The sequence below is a fragment of the Acanthaster planci genome, linkage group LG08, assembly GCF_054643075.1.
Source record: "Acanthaster planci isolate LZ-2023a linkage group LG08, COTS_SCS, whole genome shotgun sequence".
NCBI classification, from domain to species: Eukaryota; Metazoa; Echinodermata; class Asteroidea; order Valvatida; family Acanthasteridae; genus Acanthaster; species Acanthaster planci.
This window is the reverse complement of record NC_141784.1, coordinates 17,005,515-17,031,748: the sequence shown is the minus strand read 5'-3', so window position 1 is coordinate 17,031,748 and position 26,234 is coordinate 17,005,515. Positions and strand designations below refer to the sequence as shown.

Genomic DNA, 26,234 nt, shown 5'->3' with positions numbered 1-26,234 from the left:
GAATAGGGTCACAAAAAAGTCAGAAATTTGAGAAAGTAAATATGTGAATAAAGAGAATAAAGAGATGTGACACTGAACAATGTACTCTATGTACAGCTATAGGTACTTTTCCCAGGCACATTTCGTAAGATACAGACCTTGTATGCCAGTCTTATTTATGCAAATTGATAGAACTTTCATCTTATGTGACCTTTCGCAACAAAAGGTTGGAACAAGGCTTGGTAGTGCAATTCTTACTACATACTTCCAACACACTAAAAAAGTATCTTCAAGTGTCAGTGTTTCATTATTTAGTCACAGTAATGTCAAATATGAATCCACTTTACAATTGCTGCTCAATGAATCGATAATCAACTATTGTGTACAAATGCTGAACTGTTTTCGGATGTGTTATAACACAGCATGTTTTTAATTGACAGTGTCTCTCTTGAAAGGACATTCTATAGTGCTTTAAAACAATATTTATAAATTTATCATTAACATTGCTTGAACTTCAAGGGAGGATATCCCCAAAACCAAGTACGAAAAATATACACTTTCAAATAAAGTACTAGCAAGTATATATGAAGGATGAACAAACTTACGCCGGTCGTGCACAAATACACATTGTTAAAAGATTTATATGAATACATTTAACCACTTGCTGCGGGGGTTTCCAGAACCGGACTCCATGGGTTTATAACGCATAGCCAGGATACTCGAAATCGGACAAAAGAGCTGGGCCTCGTAACGACCGTACTCGGAACAAAAGAATGAGCTCCTGGGAGTTGCCAACATTTTTTCAGTTGTCAATAGGGGAAGAAATCCGTCATTGTTTTGAATGATTACCACCGGGGTCAAAAGCACCAGCGATGAGCGATACAATACCGCTGCATGCTAATCTGGCCCCTATTGAAATGACGCCAGCAGTGCACTGTGCCAGTTTCGGGGGAAAAATCACACCGCACAATCTGGGATCTTTTTACAAGATGGTAGGCCTGGCTGAAATACTAGCCACCAGACAGTCATTCATGTGGGTGTAAACGTCCAGTAAATGAAGTTATGAACTTTTGAAGAATTTTGAAAAAGCGAAAATCTTGAAAATCCCCGGCTATACGTCATGCAACTTCAAATTAAACCCAGCAGCATATGGTTAAAATGCTGTAAATACATGTATAGATAAATGTTACCAAGACTTCTAATTTTAAAAAAAAATATTTTGAAGGAGACGGCACTACAGCAGAAGGTGAACCAGAGCAAAAATTGGATCTGGAAGTTTTATTTCGTTAATTTAAAAATTTACATCCAGTCAGCTGGTCTGTGCAAATTACAGAGTTCCAAATTTAGAATTTACCAGAGTCTTGTATACATTAAACAACAGTCAACTGATGGGTAAATCTGAGTCCAGAAGAAACAGAAACAATTTAAAAATAATTAAAGTTTTTTACAGTTCCATTTTATGACAATCCAATTCTAATCTTTGAAGGACACAATATGAGAATTTGACATATACAGTTTATCCTCAAAACAACTACCCAGGTGTTTAAAGGTAATTTAATTACCAACAGTATGGTAACAATTGTATTCTCAATTTGATAGCACAGCAATAAATTTTGCACTAGTGCTGATCAACGGTATAGCTGCTTACTACATGTACCAATTTTTGGCAAGTGCATAGGAGAAGTGCTCTTCATGAAGCTGGGAGTGGCTCTGCTCGAAAAGTGTGCAATCACGGAATAGGAAAACAATCGAAGACAATAGGACATTTCGCAAGCTGTATCCAGGTTACAAGCCAAACAAGTTAAGAAATTTAGCTCAAAAATGTAAGGAAGTTGCCAACAAAGCAGGATGATGCGTCTCCAGCAAGTTTGAACAGCATGTCACTGCATGAATGCTGCATAGCGCCTTGCTGTAGATATATTTGCATAAAAAAGCTACCACTAGAGGGCGTCATATTTAGTTACAATCACATTGTGAGAGAAAAGATTACACATGCACTGAACTGAGGAAAGCAGGAAGTGAAGGACCTGTTGAACATACAATAGGTCGACTGGTCACATAAGCTTCAACATAATTTCATGAGCAAAGGGACGAACACATTCAAAATACATCCTGCCATCTAGAAGTTTTTTTGAATAACAACACGTATTTAATCAAAAGACACTTTTTCATTCCTCAATTCCTTCTGTTCCTCATCGTCGCCTTCTGATGATCTCACTCCAGTGCAACTAGTTATGCTTAAGCCCACTTCTTCATGTCCAACTCCTTCATCTCCATCATCGTCGGGACAACTAGTAGGAAGCCCTGCCGGGGCAGAACAAAAAATGGGAAATGCATCTCTCTCCAAGAATAAGATTTCAACAAAATTTGGCCTTCTCAAAATGAGAAACTGCACACTGGACACAAACAGTGATTGCTTTGGGTGGCAAGGTGAATCTCACTTCTCAAGATGGTCCACTGAGCATTCCATTTTTCCCAAGCGTAGCCCAGTAAAGAGAATTTGAATAGTGTGCTCCACAGATCAATGCAGGAGGCTTGTCTGATGGCGCCATGAATTAAAGCAGTCAATATTTGTTTGGTAACACCTCAACTGCAGATTCTGAACTGTAACAGAGGAGAGATGCCAGCCAGACACTTGTCAAGAGCCTGAAATGAAGGCCAGAGAAACCTCAAAATACAGTAAAGGCTTGAACTTGGCCCAATATTTCAACTAAAAATGCCTGAAATCAAAATTTCGCCTGAAAACTAGCATCCCTGACAGAGATGTCCTATTATAAACCCAGATGCATTTTGAAATGGAGAAGTCACCACTTTTACATTGGTTCCATCCAACAAAAATTAAACACAATCAAAATATAAAGTCGACTCTCGTTATAAAGAACACTGTTACAACGAAATCCTGTTGTCAAGAACAACTTTTGAGAAACCAAATTTCTTTCATTCTCGTGTTTTCTTTGTTTTTCAACTCCTTTTATGTCCAAATCCTGGCTATGACAAAGTAATCTGTCTGGTTCCTTTAACATTGTAATTACGAGGGTTGACTGTACATGTGCAGAATACAAACACAGATGCCAGAGTATCAGCATGCCCAATGCTCTGGATCCTGGTCAGATTTTCAGGCACCTGCCCACACCAACTTAGCAGGAAGAGTTAATGGATCTAAGTACATACCATCAAGATCATCACCGTGAAGTTGTTGGTAGTGCTGATTTCCCCTGGGCTCCTTCACATGAAGAATTCTGCATTCACACAAACATTTTAATTAGAATGACGATAATACTTAACCCCTTCGCGTTGTAAAAATTGAGATCCTAAGCCCACTTTTCAGCTATTATTCTCGTCCCACGCTCGAGCGAACACGGTGAACGAAGGCAGACCCTGGCTCTTGCATATATGGTAATTGGTCTTTGTGCGTAGCCCAGAAATGAAAAGACCGAATTTGCATCATAATTACCAGCTTCACAATAGTCCCCACTTTGAAAAGAGGCAACAGGAATGTGGAAGCTTGAGTAGAGCTGCATGCCACCGGAAAATCAGCCTTTTCACCGTGTAATTCAAAGTGTGCAGCACACGCAGGGCCACAAACCGAGAATCTGCGGTTTGGCAGGTGGCCTTCATGGCCAAGCGAGGTTGGAATTCTTGGAGTCGGCTTTCGGGAAGAAACTCCCATCATCAAGGGGTTAAAACCAATGTAATACAGCCTGTATACATGCGGCTTGAACTAGAAGCCCCCCTTAGAAATTTATTGACAAGAATGTGTCTCATTGGTTTCTATCAAAGTGAAGGATTTGGGGAGATTCAGGCATGTTCCTAAAAAAGGCTTCGAAGAAAAAGTAAATGTCGATTCAAGTTAAAATGACCTGCAGTGACCAACAAGTACTGACCATCATGCACAAGGCCTGTTGTAAGCATCACAGTTACACTATTTCGTCTTTCAACATTATATCCAATTACTCACAAGATAACAAGCCAGGCTGCAATGCCAACCGCAGCCATAACAAAGTAAACAAATCCCGGCATAAAATGCAAGGTGCTGGAGTAGATGGCATTGAAGATCAGCGGTGTCACAAAGGCAGCCAGACCACAGAGGCAACCACTGAATGCAAATAGAACACCTAGAAGAGAAGACAATTATTAGATGGATCAGATGAGATGCATATTTATCAAAGGCAACTTGGGGTAAAATCGAACAATTCCTGGGAATCTGAGTACTTTCCATAGACATCAACTTCCTGTAGATGAACATGATTGAAGATTGAAGGGTGTGATCGAAGATAATATTGATTTATCATCTTATAACTTCAAAATGAAATCATGGCATTTCATGAGGTTTCCTGAGGGTGTAAAATGGATATGGACAACAATGAAGTGTGTTCAAACCAATAGTTCTGATTTTTTGAAGGATAAGTTTATTTTTGATAAATAGCAAACAAAACCACAACTGTGACAAAGGAAGGAAATGCTTCACAGTATTTTCAGTCATCGTCTGTACGTTATCCTCCACATTAAGTTTCCAATCTGCATCACTCATCCCGATATCACTCCATAGACTAGTGCACACTTTTCAACAACTTGCATCTGCCTTTTCATTAGTCCATCGGATGCCATCAAAGTTACGGTATCCAGACACTTATTTCAATAGGCACTGTCCATCAAATGTATTTTAGGCCGGAGGTACTTAATCCGTCCATAAGAGCGCCCTCTAGTGTCTACATGTATCATTTCCTTTGGACTCACCTTGTTCGTCCGCTTCATACATATCTGCCATTTTGCTCCTTGACACAGGAATTGCCATGTAGGTGAACATTCCAACAAAGAGCGCTATGGGATCAAAGGAACATTATGGTACATGCTTAATCATGAAAAATATCACAAAAGTGCTATTTACTGACTGGAGTGAAATAAAAATGTGCAAACAATAAAAGTTAGAGGGTCTAACAATTTGTTTCTTGCACTGTTGTTCTCTCAGATCAAAACAAGCAAAGCTACTCTGAAAGAGTTTATTAAGTATTTCAACAGCGTGAGCACACAACAAAAACAACTCATGCATTTAAAGAAGTTTCAGACAAAACCATAGTCACTTCATTTTGGTGTTCTTCTAACGCCCAAGCTTTGATTCAAAGAGTTGTTCCGAATCACACGGGCATACAACTGTACCTAACAATGTAACTGATACTCACATATGTAAAGGAGGAGTGTTGTCTTTGCTAGAGCCACAAGGACAAGAGATAAGATGACAGAGACTGATGTCAGGTGCATGATCCAAAACGGTGGCAGAAATCGCTGAAGGACTGTCACCGCCAGCAAGGTACCTGCTCATTCAAACAACACAAGCTCTTCCCAACAAAACAAACTCATCCGATACTACATTTCAACTACCTATCCAGGCAGTGATTTGGGCAACATACACCACTGGTTCCCTGCACAAAATTCTTAACCGTCATGTATACTATGCAGTTTGCTCGTATGAGCCAGCACATGGTACCGGTAGCCTGTAATTCAATCAAGGCAACCATGGCGATAATATCAGTCCATGCATTCAGCATGCACAGCACTCGACCAAAGACTCAAACGCATGTACACTGCTAACTGTTTAGAGCTCCTACACAATCGACTTTTGAGCTGTTTTTATATTTCGACAAACTGCGAACATTACTCTGTACAATTAAATGGTTTACTATAAACCCATATTGCAATCAAAATGTCTGCAGATCAGCTAATTATTTCTCAGTTTTTGGCAAGCTTTTCAACTGCTGACTTACCTCCAGTGAAAACAGCAAACATAGCAGCACCATAATGTCCTTCTTGAACAGGATTCAAGCAGAACGGCTGCCCCGTGGTGTACAAGACACTGATATCAGCATTGGTGACAATTAACATGATGCTGGCGCAAATGATGAAGTTGAAGGCGCACAGCCGCCAACCTCGCCCGCCAGGCCTGCCTGGAGCACTTTTGAAGAGGCAGTACACATTTCTGAAAACACTGATTGAGTTCTTTGGAGTTTCTTCCTTGCTGGAACTATTTGTCTGAATTGCGGTGTTGGTTGATGAGCTGGGCGCGTAAGCACGCCTGTCAGGGAGACAAAATATGATGCAGCAGGCACAGATGGCGATCAACACAATACCCACGTAGAAAGGCGCGGCAAAACCGTAGAGGCTGATGACGTAGCCAATAGCAAACTGGATTAAACTGTTTGACATAGTGAAGGAAATATCGATCAGAGCAAAGCGGGTTGTCCTCTCTTTGCTTTTGGGGAGGGTAACATCAGAAATGTACCCTGCACAACCAGTCACAACCAAGGTCAAATCACCCGACAACCCGACAATCAAACTCGCTGCCAGGAACACAGCAAGGGGCAGCTCAAACACAACCACAATGGCGCTGATGACATAGTTAAGGATGAGCCCAATGCAGGGAACAGCACAGGGGACATGCCGACCATAACGATCGCTGATGCCACCACATATGTTGCTCAAGATCAACACCGGAAACTGAATGCAGAGGGTTATGTACAACATCCACATGGTGCTCTGGCGTTGAATTTCCACCTGTATCTCATAATCAGGGCTAGACTTGTTGGTTAAACAAGTTGTCTCCGTGTAAGACTCAACGCCCAAGTCTTTTGCAATACGCCTCTCGATATACTGTGTCTTTGTGGGGCTACCAAGACCAGACGCCATCATGTAAACAAACAAGACATGCTCAGCAGCTAGGTATTTATAAATTCCTTGTCCAATAGCCATTGTGTGGTCTGGTAATATTAGTCCCTCAACAGTTGGTCAGAATATGAATTGACTGTATTTCTAGGATGATTAACCTCACGATAAATTAAACTTGTGAGTTGTGACAAGCAACAAGTCGGTTCTCGTTGTGTGATGGCACAAGGTCTTGAACAACCAATTCCTGAATAAAAAAAAAGACAGAGGCTCATAAAGAATGTGAACTAAAAAACTTCTTCGTGCAGCCGTCCAAAATGTCTGAATCTTTCAACTGAGGCTGAAAAGAACACACCTGTATACCTCTGTTTTGACAGTCAAAAGCTTCATGCAGTTCCCATCGACACGTACATGTATACATCCTATTTTCAGAACTGTAAGGGTCATGCAAACCTCTCACATAGCTGAAGCAACATGGAGGTAGGAAAACATGTACAAACTCACATAAACCATAGACCTAGAGCAGAAAAAAAAATGGACTGCCAACTCCAGCGGGCGCTCTGCACATTGCTTGTAAACCACAGACATATAAACACAATAATGGGTTTATACGTCTGTGGTGTAAACATGTTCTGTCGACCGGAAGCTCTGGAGTTGCTGGCACATGAACTTTCCAGTTGATCTTTGAAGCGTTGTTCACATACAATTAACAATAACGACCGTCCTTGTGCTCATAATTTTGCCTTGGAATTTTTTTTTTGGCGGAAAAAAATCGCAAAATGTACAAGATAGACAGCATACAAATATGGTATGACAGTGTGATAATTATGAGTAAGCTGACATGAGAATTATTGACAACTGAACCTTTTTGACAGGCTAAGCTGTACATTTATTCTTTTCTCATGCACCGAACGGCAAACATGATCAAATACTAGTACAAGGAGGACAGCTCTCACCAACCAGGGTCTGGTTTACCAAGCAAAACCCTTTTTTTCTGACTTGTAAAGCACTTTTCAGAGTTCCAAATTCTTGTCTGGTGGGGTTTTTTTCAAGGGGGAAAATATTACAAGTTCCTTTGTTGAGATCCAAGTATTTTAACAATTTTTGTCAATGCTATGTGCAAATTTGTGTTTTCTTACACAATTTATACTTAATGGGTCATTTTGTCATATTAGAAAAATGTGTGGGAAACGTGAAGGCCCATAGCATAATTTGTACATGTCATACCTCGCAAACTGTATGTAGAGTAATAGGATCTTTATAAGATCATAACTTTATAGGCAGTCAGAATTATTTTTTTCGAGATGCATCAGCTCAATAATAAATTTTCAGACAGAGATTGACAAGTTTCTGGCTTGCCTTGGCCTAACAAGCAAGCAAGCACTTTTGAACAGTACTTAAGTGAGTGTGGTTGTGATTCAACCAAATACCCCAAATATCCAAAATGTAAAGAAGCAGATTTACACGTAGAAACATTGTATTTTTTCAAGAACCTCATTTATTATACACACTACTCAAAAATTTAAAAACCACATTTTTCTTAACTTGTTATTTGTTTCCAAGCAAGGAGTGGGGTCTAGTTAACTTTTTGAGAAGCATATATTCAAGTTTCAAAGTTGTCTCTGTCCATTTGTCAAATAAAATTTGGGTTTCATAAAAAATCCTGTACATGTACATTACAAATGCCTTTTTTCATTTTTAGTTGAATTTGTCCATATTGACAAAAGGCTTTCATTTAGGTGGCACAACTGAGGACAGTGGTCTTCTCGAGAACCTGTGAAATAGAGCAGAGTTCTTAAAAATTCTGCAGGTACTCATGTACAAAATTATGTGATACATTTCAAATGTGTAAAGTCCACGAGTCATCATGCTAGACTTTTGGACTCAGGCATAAATACCAGCGATTAAAAGAACGGCTCCTAAAATCTTCATTCTTTAAAACCATCTATTTCAGGGAGCAGGGTTCTTCTCACGTACAAACTTGCATATCAGGCCCAATATGCAATTATTTTTGCCCGATACGCAAAAAACGAGCCAATACCCATTTTTTCATCCCCGATACGCACAATATAATTATGACAGTAGGGCTCAGAGTTTTCTTACATAATGCAGATTGCATGTCCGGAAAAACTAGATGAAAAAACAGTTTAGTCCTACATTTTTCCATTCTGTACATGCATTGTGCACCATGCATCGGCGGCCACACTGTACTGCACACCGTACATGTACATTCAGAACCGAACGTTCCTCGTGGCCGGTGTTGCATGAAATCAGAACTTCCATCATGGGCATCGTACATGCACCCGCGCGCAGGTGGTTTTCTCTGTGCCGTGTGCTCAAGACGCTATGGGGCTGCATTTACGAAGGTTACAATTTTATACTACACCATTCGCAGAACTTACAACATCGATCCCACACACCTTTTTTTTTCCATGCCGGCAGCCGTAGCCCTGTGTAAGAGTATTAATGGCATCTACGACAGGGACGATATTTCTCGTCGCCGTATCACCGCGTTTGGTCTTGCGCACAATGGCTGAAACTCAATCAAAAATAGGGTCTTTTTTTAAGCCAATAACTTCAGCAGTCCGCGCTGAGGGAAACCCAAACGAAGCTGCCACCTGCAGCGGGTATTCTTCCTTGCCGATATACAAGAAAAGCCTTGTTGTTTATTTATACAAAGACCAAATCTTTTATATTTTTATGACATTTGTTCAGGCCGATTCCTTTAAGCTAATATTTTTGCCTTACAACTGAATGGAGCTCATGGTTTCAGGTCTGATCAGCAAAACGGAAACGTTGAAGCATGTATTAAAATTAAAACTGAATAAACAGGTGTTTATATCGTTGATTAGACAGCCACTACATGTTGTTGCATGTCTGAAACTTGAAATGACTCCTTTTGTGCCTACAGGCCTAATTAGTTGTCCAGAAAGGAAAACTGGTCATTTGTTAAAATACTAATATACAAAAATTTAAAAAATTAGTGAATTTGTTATGTTTTTTCCAGAGAAAAGGTACTTGATAAAACCCAGAAATGCTCTAAAATGCAGCTGACAGCATCCAAAGTCCCAAAATTTTCAAATACATGACATCCTGCTTACTTCAAAATTAAATTTTTGCTGCTGTCACATGGACCCTAACCAAACTATGCAGGGATAGCCCAGTAGGGCATTGTGTACAGCCAGACGCAGAAGAAGCAAGCAAGGCACACTACTGTGCTGATTATTGTTGATTAGTCCACTCAAATCATTTTTTGCACCAAGAACTGCAACAGATATGAAAAACTGAATTAACTTGTGAAAGCTCAAAACTATTTCACATCGCTGTAATTACACAGTTCACTTGAGACATGCCACTGACTCAATGTTTAGTAGTGTTACAAGGGTCCTTCCATGAACCTGAGACAGGGACACAGTGTCCATGTGTGAGTGCGAATACTTGCAATCATGAATTTTAATGCAACAATAGCACCAAGAAATACCTCCGAAATGCTAAGAAAAAGTTAAAATTCACGATTTGTCACCAAAACTGGAGCTATATGAAGCTATAGCTCTCCGTACTGTTTTTGGGATGTCCTCTTTGGCTTAGTGAACACAACCTAAAATTGAGACTTTTCTGCGTGTATAGTGTACTTTATCTATGCGATCAAGGGCGATCGTCTGATGGGGTACTTGTCCTGCTCACATGTGAACAATTGTGCCTTACCCAGACAGTGGGGTATGACGAGTACCCCCATCAAACAATCGCCCTTACTGTAGACGCTGTAAAACAGTGTTCTAGCCGGGCATTCAAAAGCATATCGGGTCGATACCCTGAGCAAAAACCCTGACAAGCTGAAAAAAACCCAATACTCAATTGATACACTTCTATTTTCCTGGGGAAGAGTTGCCAATATTAAGTTAAAGAAAAACTGCACTCAGAAATTTGGAAAAAAATTCTTTGAAAACACCGGCGAAAAGTCACCAGAGCATCGGCAAAATGCACCAAAATCGAACGAATCTTCCACAACGCGGCATAGCTAGCTCGGTACACCCAAGCTTTCACAGCTCTGTGGAGAATCATGTATGCGTGGCATGCACAGCACTGGTTCCTGCCGCGCCGCTAACAAGGTAATACAAGAGTAGACGGGTCTGGAGCCAGACAGCGGCTCCGGATTGTGCACAGCTACAGCCACGATGGCATGGCTGGCAGCACGGTAATTGCCCGATCCTTTCATAGTGTCGCCTCGAAACTGATCGAAGCATGATCAAAGCTACAGTTAACTTGTCACAAAACCAAGTCTTTCTCTGTAGATTCTTCTAATGCATTTAAGCCTATATCGATGGTTACTTTGATATTCTGTCGTGGTTCACGAGGACGATTTTTGGTAAGACCGTGGCACACACACAGTCTCGGTGACCAGTGCATCTTTGCTAGATTTACTGTTTTTATACCAACGCTTCCAAAAGACTATACCATGCTGTCTCATTCTGAAGAAGAACTCTATACCCATAGCAACCAAAGAACTATATCCATAGAAACGAAAGCATGTAGGCGTGTATTTCGGCTCAGAGCAAACAACATATCGGTTAATGAATGTATTCAAACATTGCTGTTCCACTTGGAATTCTTTAATTAAATTTGATGAATGTAAATTCCAGTTTGGAGTTTCATTGTTGATTTTGAGCGTAAATTTTGCAGAATCTGTGGGGAGGTGTTACAAAACAAATACTGACTGCTTTATCTCGCGGTATAGTAAAACTAGCCTCCCGAAGTGATTCATGGAGCATCTATTTTCCGAGGGAAAAAAGAATGCACCTTGGATAGCCTTGGGAGGCTACTATACCACTCGAACTGAGCAGTCAATATTTATACACGCAGAAAAGTCTCCAAATAAGGTTGTGTTCACTCAACCAAAGAGGACAACGAATTCCAAATTCCACATTTCTACATATATAACTTTATCAGTGTATGTAAGTCCACGAATAAATCAGGTACTTACACACGAAAGTGGCAAGAAAGATTAGTACTGGTACTAATCAATGCTCTGTCTGTCTTGGGATGAAAACGAGCATGAGACAAGCTATCTGTGATGTGTAGTATCACTGTTCAAATGTCATCTACTAAACTACACGTCCGCGGGTACTGCGTGAACGTCACAGTGAGGATTTCTCACAAGGGGAAATTCCCGTGAGCACGACACGTGCAGTGGGCTGGTGTTGCAAACGTTGATCTCCGTTATAGACTGGATAGGACATCTCGCATTTTTTGTGCACAAAATGCGCGGCCGAACAATGGCGGTGCTTCAGGAGGGTAATGCGATGCTGTACGCTGTGCATTTCTGGTCAACATAACCTTTTTTCATGGGATGATGGCTAAACCCTCGGCCTCCCTCCCGAAAACAAGCCAAAAATATACAGAAAATGCAAGAATATCATTTCCAGAAATAACTGACCATTTTCTAATTAACTTACCCACTCCAAAGCGATAATTTAATTCATTTTGTTTACACCTGTTGTCTACGGTCTCGCTTTAGCAATATTTCCACTTTGGGTCGGTTCAATCGTGATTTGTTCAGTGTATAAACCTTTGAGAATTCCACCAGGACATGCAATAGGTTTTGTCAGTAAATAGGATGTCCAAACTGTCTATGTGTTTTTTCTGTCTGGTTTTATTTGAGCCAACACTGAAAAAATCATCAATAAAATTATTTTAATTTAATCAGGAAAAATTGTACTAAATACCACTCATTTATTGAGTAAATTTTATTGAAAACCGACATGCAGCATATGGAAGTGTGAGAATCTTTTCTGTGAGCACAAAGTGAGCGCAGCTTTAAATGAGCGACCAAACTAACTTACTGCCGTTTTTAAAACAGACACTTATTAATCAGCTTAAAAAGTGGAGTTCACAACCTGACTTAAAAATTTACACTACTTTCCGGCATAAAAAGTCACTTTTAACTGAGAACGAATAATTTTGTTATGTAGACTAAGTTTCTTTCATTGCGTTGAATTTGAATTCCCGTTTGTAACTTCATTCAACAGAAACGTCAGCACTCTGCTTCTCACTTTGGTTTTATCTCTGCCCCGAAGAAGAATTCTGTCACTCATATCACATCGTCTGTCACATGATTTAGGTTCAGTGTGTCTTTAGATCCGACAAACACAAATCATGGCTGTCTTGGAGTTTTTTCCAGTAAAATCTGAGGAAAATAAACGACAAATTAGCCATTCAGTTTTTCAAACCACTTTTGCCAATAAGTAACATTTCAGACAGTCCCAGCTTCGAGATAGTGAAGTTTCATATACAAAGCCTAATAGGCTGGATAGACAGTCATAAATTTCTTACTAGGCCTATTATAGGCTTAAAGTTAAGCATTATAAAGTACAACTTGAGAAACTTTCTGAAACTAAATGAAGTGCGACTCCCATTTCCTTCTGTTCCTTCTTCCAAACTTGACGTTGATCTCCGGTAATCCACTGCTGCGTAAACCTCAACCATTATTCTTGCCAAATTTATCCATTCCAAGTGCAGAATTCAGTTTTTCTTCGAAATCTGACGATTAAGGCACAAAAACCTCAACCGGTTTTTGAAAAGCTCCATTTGAAAGTACACGCAACGAAATTTGCACACGCGGCAAAGCTTGTTATTTACCCTCCTGAAAATACGCACACATGGGACGCGTTTTGGATGCGATGTCCTATTCTATATAACGGAGATCAATGAACACCAGTCAGACATGAACGACGACGATATCGCACTTGTAGTACAGTAAGCACTAGTAATTTTGTGACATCCTCGCAGATATTGACATGACGACGACGTGATCAACCGACCATACTACTTTCAGCAATACAATAACGCTTAATTTTTTTTCTCATATCGTGGATGGTTACCTCATATTTATTCATAAAACTTCAAGACTGATAAGTGACCAAGAGGGATGACTCAGATTACCATTTCTGATGGCTAAACATGCAAGCCTATCAATAATACTTCTGTGAATTGAGCAACCTTAGTGTTACTTGTCCCCTTGTCAACCTCATAACTCACAAAGAGTGAAAATACTCCCTTTAGAAACCATGTTTTTGCCCCACTGGGACTATTTTTGTGGATCCCCAATTCATGGGTAATTAGGTTCCCCTAGTTTTAGAGACTGCTACGCTGCTGGCTTTAAAATGTTGCATATTTAATCGTGTCCATCATTTTATACTGGTACTTACATGTATATCTTCTTGTGGGCCGTCTTCCCACTCCGACACTCTTCAACAAATGTAGAACGCACGGAAATAAATTTGTGTGTTAAGTCCTCCGTCCCTGTTGAAACAGAAACTAGCATGTATGAATTATTTTCATCGACAATCAAGAAAGACAGTGAAACACCCGAGATAAGGTACATATGATGGAAAGACTGGAAGAGGGTAGTTTTTTATCAATTACAGACTCGTGAGTTTCTCAATTAGGCCCCTAAATTGCCAAGGATTCACTGGTACGACTTGTCTTGTTGGCCAAGAATAACTATTATGAAAGAAAGATGATACTCCACTGAAAAGAAAAAGCATGACAGATCATTGTACAGTGTACTTTTTACAACAAACATTTCTCTCTCTCTCTTGCCTCCCTCCAGGCGACGCAACCAGATGACACGACGGCTCCCTTGCGTCGTGCCGTCAGGTCAAACCGTCGCCTTCTTGCCATTTTTCCTTTGTACACACACGACGCATCGCGTCGTGCCGTCGCCCGTCGCTTCGTGATGTCTTCGTTCCTTTCCTTGTTGCATTTTTTTCTGCCTAAATGTCACCCCTTTCTTCGCCCGTCGCAATGTGCTCTTGTGCGTCGAGTCGTGCGTCGTGTCGTGCATCGCGTCGCCTGAAGCACGACACGACGCGACGCACGACGCATGCGCAACCCACTAAAAATTGAGAGGAAAAAGAAAAAGGACATGTTGAACATCATTTTCTTGTCCAGCCTGGACATATCCTGAGAGAGATGTATTTTGTAAATAATTTTGAAATATCAGGATTAATCATTGGTGTCTATGGAAATTTATTTGTAGGGGTGCACCCCTGGAGGAGGAAAACGACCACACGAATCTCTACACTGGCGTCATGCCGCAGCGAACCCCTCGAAAATAGTTCCAGTTAATAGCATCCACGTATGCTCGAAGCCACTGCTATGGTGGCCCTGGAGGGACAACAATATTACAAACAGTACTTGGTAAAATAAAGCTGCACAGAATTGTTGGAAAGAAATCTTGGTTTATAACTGATTCCGTTTGAAATCTAGCAAGGAATATATGTATGTAATGATAACCTGTGTTATATGGGTACGGTCAAACATCAAATCTTCAAGATGGATGCAATTACGTGTATCTGCAAACCCAGAGACAAACCTAACTATGAAAAACAGTACTATGCGAACCAAGTTAAATACAGCTGACGATCTATAATCGTTTACAAATTTCAATTTAGTCATTCGCAAACCATAATGGCCCGACGTACCGTGCATTATTTGTACCGTACAAAAGCAAACCTGCTACAGCGAAGGGTATTGTGCAACACACCGTGCAGTGTTTCCGCCACACACGTACACTGGGCCTGCCGGCCGGGGTTGTCAAAATCATCGCCCAATACCTTGATCAAGGCTAAGTTGCGAGTTTCAAATGAACTTCAATCCATCTAAACCAGCATATTCAGGTTTTTCCTTTCCTAACATGTTGTTCCATTTCTTGCCGAGATCGACAAAGTCTGAATAGTCTCATCCATAGACATGTACAGTCGTGTTTCTCATTACGGCATACTACTACTATAGACGGTATAACTCTCTTTCATTCCGCGCCAATAGCTAGTACCACAAGTTTGACATACCAAGCGGTATGTCTTAGGCTGAGTAGGACTGTATGTCCACTCTCAAATAAATAAAGAGATATGTCAAGGTTAAGAACCTTACAATCAAGACGCTTGCAGTTGACAATGCCAATACAATTGACTCACATAGTTGACTAAAATGTCATGTAATCTGAATCTAATTTTTACTTTACACAGTGATATTAATGTCATGTTTTACACTTGGTGTATTTTTAGTATGATTGTACTTGTGTAAAATTAGAGCTTTGTGGTCATATCTGCTGCAGATACATGTATTTCAGAGCTTGGTTCTTTAAGGAAATACATGTACACAGCTTAGTGTTTTCTTTTCGGCGGGGGGGGACCCGCGATTGTAACACCTTTTGGTCTATGCAAATTAGATTGCCTTTTTATTCAGTACATGTACATACGTGTATAATTGTATTCATTACATGTACAATGGTCTACTGACCACAAGTGGAATAGGGTCGCAAAAAGTAAGAAATTTGAGAAAATAGAAGGTATTCCAGTATTCCAATTTTGCAAAAAAGTTCATGTTTAATAGGTTCTCCATTTCACTACTTTATATTTTATACCAAAGTAGCCTTTTTAAAGATGCACTCTAAATACATGTAAATGTATAACTACATGTATATATAAAATGCTGTGCATTTGTTAATGGTCAACAATTTTAGCTAACAGGGGACCATTTTCCAAGGTTTGGGTATAGCTAGCAATGACGTTTTAAGGACTATTTTATTATGGAAATATGTTGATATAAAATTGAACCACGACTTAAATCATCGACTTGTGAATAAAGAGATGTGACACTGAACAATGTACTCTATGTACAGCTATAGGTACTTTTCCCAGGCACATTTTGTAAGATGCAGACCTTGTATGCCAGTCTTATGCAAATTGATAGAACTTTCATCTGATGTGACCTTTCACAAAAAAGGTTGGAACAAGGCTTGGTAGAGCAATTAATACTACATACTTCCAACACACTAAAAAAGCTAATAAAATACAGAACAGAGAAGTATCTTTAAGTGTCAGTGTTTCATTATTTGGTCACAGTAATGTCAAATATGAATCCACTTTACAATTGCTCAATGAATCAATAATCAACTACTGTGTACAAATGCTGAACTGTTTTCAGGTGTGTTATAACACAGCATGTTTTTAATTGTATGTCTCTCTTGAAAGGACATTGTATACTATAATGCTTTCAACAATATTTATAACTTTACCATTAATATTGCTTGAACATCAAAAGAGAATATCACCAAAAACTAGGTACAAAAAATATAAATCTTCAAAATGAGTCCTGGCAAATGTGAGGTATTTGAATGACAAACAACCTTACTCTGGTCGTGCACAAATACCCATTGTTTGAAATCTTTATGAAAACCCACATTTCAAATGTTATAAATAGAGATAAGCTTCAACATAATTTCATAAGCAAAAGGACAAGCACATTCAAAATATCCTGCCATCTAGAAGTTCATACCCTGAGCTTTTTGTTTGGAATAACAACATGTATTTAATCAAACTACACTATTTCATTTGCATGTACAAAGTCCATGTACATGGACTGAAAGACAAAAGCATTGGTCAAATGCCTCCCCCCTCTTGAACCCTTCTCCCACAACCCCACCCCTCCATCTACAACCAAGCCCCCTCCACCCACAACCCAGCCCCCTCCACCCACAACCAGGACCCCCCCACCCACTACCAGGACCCATCCACCCACAACCCAGCCCCCTCCACCCACAACCCAGCCCCCTCCACCCACAACCAGGACCCCTCCACCCACAACCCAGCCCCTTCCTTGAGATGTACAAGTTCTAAATAAGTGGCTAATACATGTAATTTGGCTTCATACCGTTCCTCATCGCTGTCTTCTGATGACCTCTTTCCAGTGCAACTAGTTATGCTTGAAGCCCACTTCTTCATGTCCAACTCCGTCATCTCCATCATCATTGGGACAACTAGTAGGAAGCCCTGTCGGGGCAGAACCAAAATTGTGGAATGCATCTCTCTTCAAGAATAAGATTTCAACATTCGGCCTTCTCAAAATGAGAAACTGCACACTGGACACAAACAGTGATTGCTTTGGGTGGCAAGGTGAATCTCACTTCTCAAGATGATCCACTGAGCATTCCATTTTTCCGTAAAGAGAATTTGAATAGTGTGCTCAACAGATCAATGCAGGAGGCTCGTCTGACGGCGCCACGAATTAAAGCAGTCAATATTTGTTTGGTAACACCTCAACTGCAGATTCTGAACTGTAACAGAGGAGAGATGCCAGCCAGACACTTGTCAAGAGCCTGAAATGAAGGCCAGAGAAACCTCAAACTACAGTGTTGAAATGGAGAAGTCACCACTTTTACATTGGTTTCATCCAACTCTTTTGTGTGCCAGAAAAAAGTTAACACAATCAATATATAAAGTTGACTCTTGATACAAAGAACACTGTTATAACTAAATTCTGTTGTCAAAAGCAAATTTTTGAGAAACCCAATTCCTTTAATTCTTGTGTTTTCTTTGTTTTTCAATTCCTTTTATGTCCAAATCCTGGCTATGACAAAGTAATCTGTCTGGTTCCTTTGTTATGAAGAGGGTTGACTCTACTTGTTTGTGCAGAATACTCACACAGATGCCAGAGTATCAGCATGCCCAATGCTCTGGATCCTGGTCAGATTTTAAGGCACCTGCCCACACCAACTTAGCAGGAAGAGTTAATGGATCTAAGTACATACCATCAAGATCATCACCGTGAAGTTGTCGGTAGTGCTTATATCCCCTGGGCTCCTTCACATGAAGAATTCTGCATTCACACAAACATTTTGAATAAAATGACTTGAAACAATGTGATTCTATACATGGGGCTTGAAGCCCCTTGGGCATTTCATGACAAGAATGTATTGGAGAAATTCAGGTACATGTAGGTTCCCACAAAAAATGGCTTGGAAAAAACATTGATGCAGATTCGGGTTAAAAGTGGTCAGTAGTGACCAACAGGTACTGACCACAGGTACTGACCATCACAAGGCCTGTTGTAAGCATCACAGTTACACTATTTTATTTTTCAATATTATATCCAATTACTCACAAGATCACGAGCCAGGCTGCACCCCCCACCACAGCCATGACAAAGTAAACAAATCCCGGCATAAAATGCAAGGTGCTGGAGTAGATGGCATTGAAGATCAGCGGTGTCACAAAGGCAGCCAAACCACAGAGGCAACCACTGAATGCAAATAGAACACCTAGAAGAGGAGACAATTATTAGATGGATCAGACGAGATGCATACTTATCAAAGGCAACTTGGGGTAAAATCGAACAATTCCCGGGAATCTGAGTACTTTCCATAAACATAAACTACCTGTAGACCGACAACAGTGGATGTAAGACAGTGATTTCAGGATATTTAGCTGTTACCAGCTGAACTTAGCCATCTACACATGTACAAGTAGATAGCATATAGACCTTTTTCCTGTGATGTCACGATCATGCTGGACCTATCGTGTTGTGATGGGAATGAGTGCATTGTGTTGTGATGGTGATCTACTTCTCCAAGATAAACTAGTCAAGCATGCAGCGTTCGCACGTGTGCTTACACGCGGCTGAAACTGCCCGTGGCCAAGGCGGTCCACGCGTGGTGGTATTGTTTGTATTTAATCACTTTGAAGTGCCAGAGTTGTAACTCATTTTGTGTCCTTCCTCGATGGTTAAACTCTGAAGAGGGCAATTTAAAAGAAGTAAAATTAAATTATGATGATAAATTCTTAGCATCAAATACACTTACTGAATCCAAAAAGCTGACAAGTGGACATAAAACCTTGCCAACCCAGATTGTGTGCAACACATGTGCATTCATACTTCTTTAACCCTAACTACCCCAAACCTGCCATACTCCAACAGCAGGTTTTGTGAGGTTTTGGCAGGTTTGGTACCGTACCTGAGGAACTTCTGGTTGAATTTTGTGAGACTTGGGATGAAAGGCCCAGGGAGATGGTGTTGGATTCTGTGTGAGTCGGGACACACACTGGTCACTGTGTGCAGTGTCTGGCTTGCTGTACCAATTGTTGGACTATGCTTGATTTCATCAGGTTTGGTACTGTTCAGTGCAAGTCATCCTATACTGCATAGACCCATCCATACCATATCACTCAAACTCCAACGGGCTCATTCTGTTGGAGTTTATCAGGTTTGGTACAGTAACCTGGATGTACAAGTGCACAGACAAGTACATGAACCTGTTGGATTTTGTGAGGTTCAGTATGCTTTCTAGTGCAGGAGCCTTGGGGGTTAGGGTTAATACTAGGAACTGGAAGGCCCACAGAGGGGAATTTGCTGTTTAATTAAAATGTGGAAAACCTGCAAAGATTTCAACACAGTCAAAAATTAAAAAATTTAAACATTTTTGCCTTTTTCTATAAAAAATTCAACATGTTGATTTAAATCAGTGTTTTTTTTTCAAAAAAAAATCATTTGATTTAAATCGTGATTAAATGGTGTTTATACCAATAGTTCTGATTTTTTTAAAGAATAAGTTTATTTTTGATAAATAGCAAACCAAACAACAACTGTTACAAAGGAAGGAAATGCTTCACAGTATTTTCAGTCATCGTCTGTACGTTATCCTCCACATTAAGTTTCCAATCTGCATCACTCATCCCGATATCACTCCATAGACTAGTGCACACTTTTCAACAACTTGCATCTGCCTTTTCATTAGTCCATCGGATGCCATCAAAGTTACGGTATCCAGACACTGATTTCAACAGACACTGTCCATCAAATGTATTATAGGCCGGTGGTACTTAATCCGTCCATAAGAGCGCCCTCTAGTGTCAATGTGCAAGAGTCATTTCCTTTGGACTCACCTTGTTCGTCCGCTTCATACATATCTGCCATTTTGCTCCTTGACACAGGAATTGCCATGTAGGTGAACATTCCAACAAAGAGCGCTATGGGATCAAAGGAACATTACGGTACGTGCTTAATCATGAAGAATATCACAAGAGTGCTATTTCCTGACTGGAGTGAAATGAAACTGTGAAAACCATAAAAGTTAGAGGACCGGACATTTTGTTTCTAGCAGAATAGACCCCCCCGAGTATGACCTCACGTTGAAGCACATTTCTTTCTTCCCCTAGGATAGGCTTTGAGTAAACCTTTTGTGCATTCATTGTAATTAAATTAAAATAACAAATAGCCTCTGACTCCGCCTTCACACAAGGGGTCTATTGTTCTCTGGGATCACAACAAGGAAGCTTGAACTTCAAAGAGTTTGTTATGCATTTCAATAGCATGTGCACACAACAAAAACAACCCACTTCAAGAAGTTTAAGATGAAAACACACTCATTTCACTTTGGTGTTCACTAAACACCCAAGCTTTGGTTCAAAGAGTTTTTCATTTTTCTAATCTAACATGCATGCAACTGTACATAACCATGTAACCAATACTCACTCACATATGTAAAGGAGGAGTGTTGTCTTTGCTAGAGCCACAAGGACAACCGATGAGATGACAGAGACCGATGTCAGGTGCATGATCCAAAACGGTGGCAGAAATCGCTGAAGGACTGTCACCGCCAGCAAGGTACCTGCTCATTCAAACAACACAAGCTCTTCCCAACAAAACGAACTCGTCTGATACTACATTTCAACTATCTATCCAGGCAGTGATTTGGGCAGCATACACCATAGGATCCCTGCACTAAGTCTTTCGCGGTCATGTATACTATGCAGTTTGTTCGCATGAGCCGGCACATGGTACCGGTAGCCTGTAATTCAATCAAGGCAACCATGGCGATAATATCAGTCCATACATTCAGCATGCACAGCACTCGACCAAAGACTCAAACGCATGTACACTGCTAACTGTTTAGAGCTCCTACACAGTCGCCTTTTGAGCTGTTTTTATATTTCAACAAAATGCGAACATTACTCTGTACAATTAAATGGTTTACTATAAACCCATATTACAATAAAAATGTCTGCAGTTCAGCTAATTATTTCTCAGTTTTTGGCAAGCTTTTCAACTGCTGACTTACCTCCAGTGAAAACAGCAAACATAGCAGCACCATAATGTCCTTCTTGAACAGGATTCAAGCAGAACGGCTGCCCCGTGGTGTACAGGACACTGATAACAGAGTTGGCGACAATTAACATGATGCTGGCACAAATGATGAAGTTGAAGGCGCACAGCCGCCAACCTCGCCTGCCAGGCCTGCCTGGGGCACTTTTGAAGAGGCAGTACACATTTCTGAAAACATTGATTGGGTTCTTTGGAGTTTCTTCCTTGCTGGAACTATTTGTCTGAATTGCAGTGTTGGTTGATGAGCTGGGCGCGTAAGCACGCCTGTCAGGGAGACAAAATATGATGCAGCAGGCACAGATGGCGATCAACACAATACCCACGTAGAAAGGCGCGGCAAAACCGTAGAGGCTGATGACGTAGCCAATAGCAAACTGGATTAAACTATTCGACATAGTGTAGGAAACATCGATCAGAGCAAAGCGGGTTGTCCTCTCTTTGCTTTTGGGGAGGGTAACATCAGAAATGTACCCTGCACAACCGGTCACGACCGACGTCACATCACCTGACAACCCTACTATCAAACTCGCTGCCAGGAACATAGCCAGGGGCAGCTCGAACACCACCACAATGGCGCTGATGACATAGTTAAGAATGAGCCCAATGCAGGGAACAGCACAGGGGACATGCCGACCATAACGATCGCTGATGCCACCACATATGTTGCTCAAGATCAATGCCGGGAACTGAATGCAGAGGGTTATGTACAACATCCACATGGTGCTCTGACGTTGAATTTCCACCTGTATCTCATAATCAGGGCTGGACTTGTTGGTCAAACAAGTTGTCTCCGTGTAAGACTCAACGCCCAAGTCTTTTGCAATACGCCTCTCGATATACTGTGTCTTTGTGGGGATACTAAGACCAGACGCCATCATGTAAACAAACAAGACATGCTCAGCAGCTAGGTATTTGTAAATTCCTTGTCCAATAGCCATTGTGTGGTCTGGTAATATTAGTTCCTCAACAGTTGGTCAGAATATGAATTGACTGTATTTCTAGGATGATTAACCTCACGATGAATTAAACTTGTGACGTGCAGCAACTCGGTTCTCATTGTGTGACGACACAAGATCACGAACGACCAATTCCTGGAAAAAAAAATTACAGAGGCTCATCAGAAATGTAAAAATGAACTTCTTTGTGCAGAAGTCCCAAGTGTCCGAATCTTTCAACTGAGGCTGAGGCTGAAAACAACACACATATGTACATACATGTATGCCTTTGAAAGCCACAACCTTGTGGCTTCATTCAGTTTCCAGTGACACATACAAGTACATGTGTACATGTATGTGTGCCTTATTACCAGCCACAACATTTGGACACGGCCAACATGAAAGTTTACACTGCTTAAGAGCCACAGTATTAGACAATAAACAAATCCAGTGATATGTCCCCTTAAATGACAGAGAGCATTATGTTAGGTTTCATGCAAAGCCACTATCCAGACAGATCAGTGGCTCTGCACAACACAACTATTCGGCCTTGTACTCATCATCAACCACAAATTAATGCCATACTGTATCACCATGTATTTTTACTGAAAAGATGGGAAAGAATACCATACATCACTTGACACCAGGTGGAGTGACAAGATTAGTCTGAAATATGTCAAGTGTTTTCGAAGTAACTGCTTCAATACACAAACATATACATGCACATGTATTTTCCACTCTAAGGTTGACTTTTTAGGACATAAATGCTTTCTGATGGCCAATATGTCACTGCATGGCAGGAAAAAAGTACCAAGACCGTCTGGGACAAGGACAAAGGCATGTTGGCTACCGAGAGGTGTGATCAGTAGATGCTATTTTGCCGGTAACAGCTGAAAGCAAGAGTGAGCTCTCATGGAAAAGAATGGAAGTGAGTGTCCATGTATGCAAATACATGTAGAAGTAAGCATGATAGATTCAACTGTCTTACACAAATGATATAGTCTACACTGCTAAGAGGTGCCTGAGATTGTCTTGTTTGGTGGCAATTCGGAAGCAGGAAAATCTTGATTTGCCAACCCACCAAGGAATGCAACAAAAGTTCTATTTCTAGAAGCAACAAATCTATGAAGCTGTAGCACATCCAATATTTCATCTATGGTCCGACAGTCTGATAGGTGAAGTGAATCATTTGTAACATCCTTTCCTTCCATACTCCCAAGATGAAATGCAACTTGGGCATGTTCGTCTCTACTCAGTTTGTCAATCATTTCTGTGACTAAAGCAACACCAAGGTTATGGTTGTTCCATTTTTTGGCACAGGTGTGATCATCTGAATAGGATTGTTCTTCTTGGCATTCCACTGGAGAGTCAGTCTTCCCAATAACTTTCAGGAATTTTCTTTTGACTTCATCAATGCAGTCTTCACAAAATCTGATTGGCCAACCAACTTTAGGAACAAAGCCGGAAAGTGACAGCAGTTTGGCTCTAACTTCTTCCTGGACTTTACTTGCATGTGTAAGTCGAGCACTGGCAGAAGAAAACCACTGGGCATGCAAGTTGTGACTTGCACATTGTGGGGCAGATAAACTCTTTTCATCTTGGGCATTGCACAAATCTGCCTCAAGGAGAAGCAAGGTCCCCTCATTGGTTGAAGACAGCCATACTGGTCAAGAGTGTACATTTTGTTGGTAGAGATGTGACTTTAACACGTGTATTTCTGTTTTATCAATGAGCAAACTTCATTTCCAACGAAAAGAGCCTTCGTTGCTGAGAAAAGTGCACCCTCTTTTGGTCCAGCTCGAGGTTCACAAGGAGGAAAGGATTTGTACTGTGGAATAAAAAGAAATTACAGGAGGCCTGCCCTGGTTGTACTGTGTATTTTTATATTTTTTCAGATGGAGGTAATTTGTTCGCTCACATTTGGCAATCTGTTCATTTTATATTTCACATTTTTCCTTTAGACTTAACATTACCATTTTGCTGGATGGCCTTTATTTTGATGGAATGAAAAATAATGACAACGATTGATACTGTTTTGAGCAAATTTCAAACAAAAAAACGTACAGCACGCAATTGTTTGTAAATATGCACACAACTGGCAAAAAGTAGTAGACTGTACAAGACTGGTACACTTGAACATGAAGTCGAGAGGGACTAGGAAGCGAGTTCAAGGTTTTTTTTGCTAGACTTGTACATGTACCGCCTATTTGGAAAAATCACTTGGAAGTTATACAGCAATATTTACCAGCAGCACATACAAATACATGTACATGTACACGCATGCGTTTGCGTTGTTTGCAGCCAGCAAAATGAAACGTGCATTCAGGTTTTGGGTATTGTTGACAATCCTTTAAGAATACAGATGCAGATATGCACTTACATGTAGCTGTACAAAGGTTAAACTTCGAGTTTTCCATGGGTTTGCGCACAATGCAAACATGGATGAGCCCATGCCAGCAGTATCACTTTGTATGCAAGGTCGAGTAATCTAGATATGCTGGAGTCAGTCCACCTGCTGGACACCGAGATAGCGTCAGTCTCTACTGACTAACGTAACGAGTAACACTCCTCAGTACATACATATACATAAAGGTTGCCAGTAGAAGGCATACTGTTTTCTATCCAAATCCACTGCAGCTGGACTCCAAAAAAAAAAACAGCTCAGTGACTGTGTGTCTGAATGAGGTCAAGGCCGCATCAAACTACTTTAGGCCCTCCTTCTCTAGCTCTAGGCGTACGGCCAGCGATTCACGCGGCCGGCAAAACCACGCTCACTTGGGACCAAACGGTAGCCACTGGCTAGACCCGTAAACAGGGCACGACGAATGGATTTCTTTCGAAAAGTTTTATCCGGGGGCATAACTAAACATTCGCTTCATTTTATGAGCTAAAATTGCACCTGTATGTTCACTACGTACGGGGTAAACTATCCGCTAGGTTGCTAATTGCAGAAAACTCGCCTTTTCCTCGTTTGGAGGAAAAAAAGTTGCTTTTTTTGCAGTTTCCCACTCCGGACGAATTTGCCCCACTTACATAAACTGACGGCTGTTTCGTCACTTTCGTGCACGTCACATAGAGCGAGCTGCGCTACCAAAATCAGCGTGTGACTGGATAGGGAACTAGCCAAGGGCGTTGCGCATTAACTGCGACACAAAACAGCCTCATTTTCCACTTGTACTGTACTTAGATATGATCGACAGGTACTCTCGCAGATCTGAACGAAATTCGTAGGTGCTGAAGTATGGGTGCAAACTAGACAGGCTCCCGTACACGCTACCATTACTTAGCCATACAAAGGGGTCTGCGTAATGGACAAGTCAGGCCAAAATTCGTCCGGAGTGGGAAAACGGCAAAAAAGGCAACTTTTTTTCCTCAAAACAAAGAAAAAGCGAGTTTTCTGCAATTAGCAACCTAGCGAATAGTTTACTCCGTAAGTAGTGAACACACCAGTGCAATTTCAGCTCATAAAATCAAGCGAATATTTAGTTATGTCCCCGGATATAACTTTTCGAAAGAAATCTCTATGAATCGGGACTAGGGCCCAGTATTTGGGTCTAGCCACTGGCTAGCCGCTAGCTGCAGCGAGCTTCGACTGTAAGTACGTGCAGGATAAGTGTGGCTTCATTGCAGTTTGTGATTGGGTGTATGCTGCCGATGCTCTTAATCAGAATGCAAATAAATGCAGGAACTAGGAACCAATGAGAACAACTCAGTGAAAAAGTT

The 26,234-nt window shown here is 40.8% G+C and overlaps 2 protein-coding genes across 7 annotated transcripts; both read right to left on the bottom strand.

The window, feature by feature from the left end:
- Positions 1–263: 263 nt before the first annotated feature.
- On the bottom strand, positions 264–6,723 carry LOC110987592 (lysosomal proton-coupled steroid conjugate and bile acid symporter SLC46A3-like). Its single transcript, XM_087140528.1, has 6 exons — positions 5,742–6,723; positions 5,160–5,291; positions 4,717–4,800; positions 3,938–4,094; positions 3,151–3,218; positions 264–2,283 (listed from the first exon to the last, which is right to left on the bottom strand). The coding sequence occupies exons 1-6, from the start codon at positions 6,721–6,723 to the stop codon at positions 2,129–2,131; spliced, it is 1,578 nt and encodes a 525-aa protein (XP_086996654.1). The 3' UTR covers positions 264–2,128.
- Positions 6,724–6,743: 20 nt separating this feature from the next.
- On the bottom strand, positions 6,744–25,534 carry LOC110986608 (lysosomal proton-coupled steroid conjugate and bile acid symporter SLC46A3-like). Of its 6 annotated transcripts, none has more exons than XR_015426276.1 (9): positions 24,892–25,534; positions 21,533–22,667; positions 20,951–21,082; positions 20,358–20,441; positions 18,580–18,736; positions 18,227–18,294; positions 17,350–17,468; positions 13,842–13,935; positions 6,744–6,883 (listed from the first exon to the last, which is right to left on the bottom strand). XR_015426276.1 is itself a non-coding variant. In XM_022248610.2 (8 exons), exons 2-7 carry the CDS (start codon positions 22,512–22,514, stop codon positions 17,392–17,394), a joined length of 1,500 nt encoding a protein of 499 aa, XP_022104302.2. In that variant the 5' UTR covers positions 22,515–22,667; positions 24,892–25,534; the 3' UTR covers positions 13,948–14,802; positions 17,350–17,391. The 6 variants fall into 6 exon arrangements, 4 of the variants coding, with proteins under 4 accessions (XP_022104302.2, XP_086996655.1, XP_022104297.2 ...); XR_015426275.1 differs by lacking the exon at positions 6,744–6,883 and adding an exon at positions 12,874–13,173 and having other exon boundaries at positions 18,120–18,294; XM_022248610.2 differs by lacking the exons at positions 6,744–6,883; positions 13,842–13,935 and adding an exon at positions 13,948–14,802.
- Between the last annotated feature and the right edge of the window lie 700 nt (positions 25,535–26,234).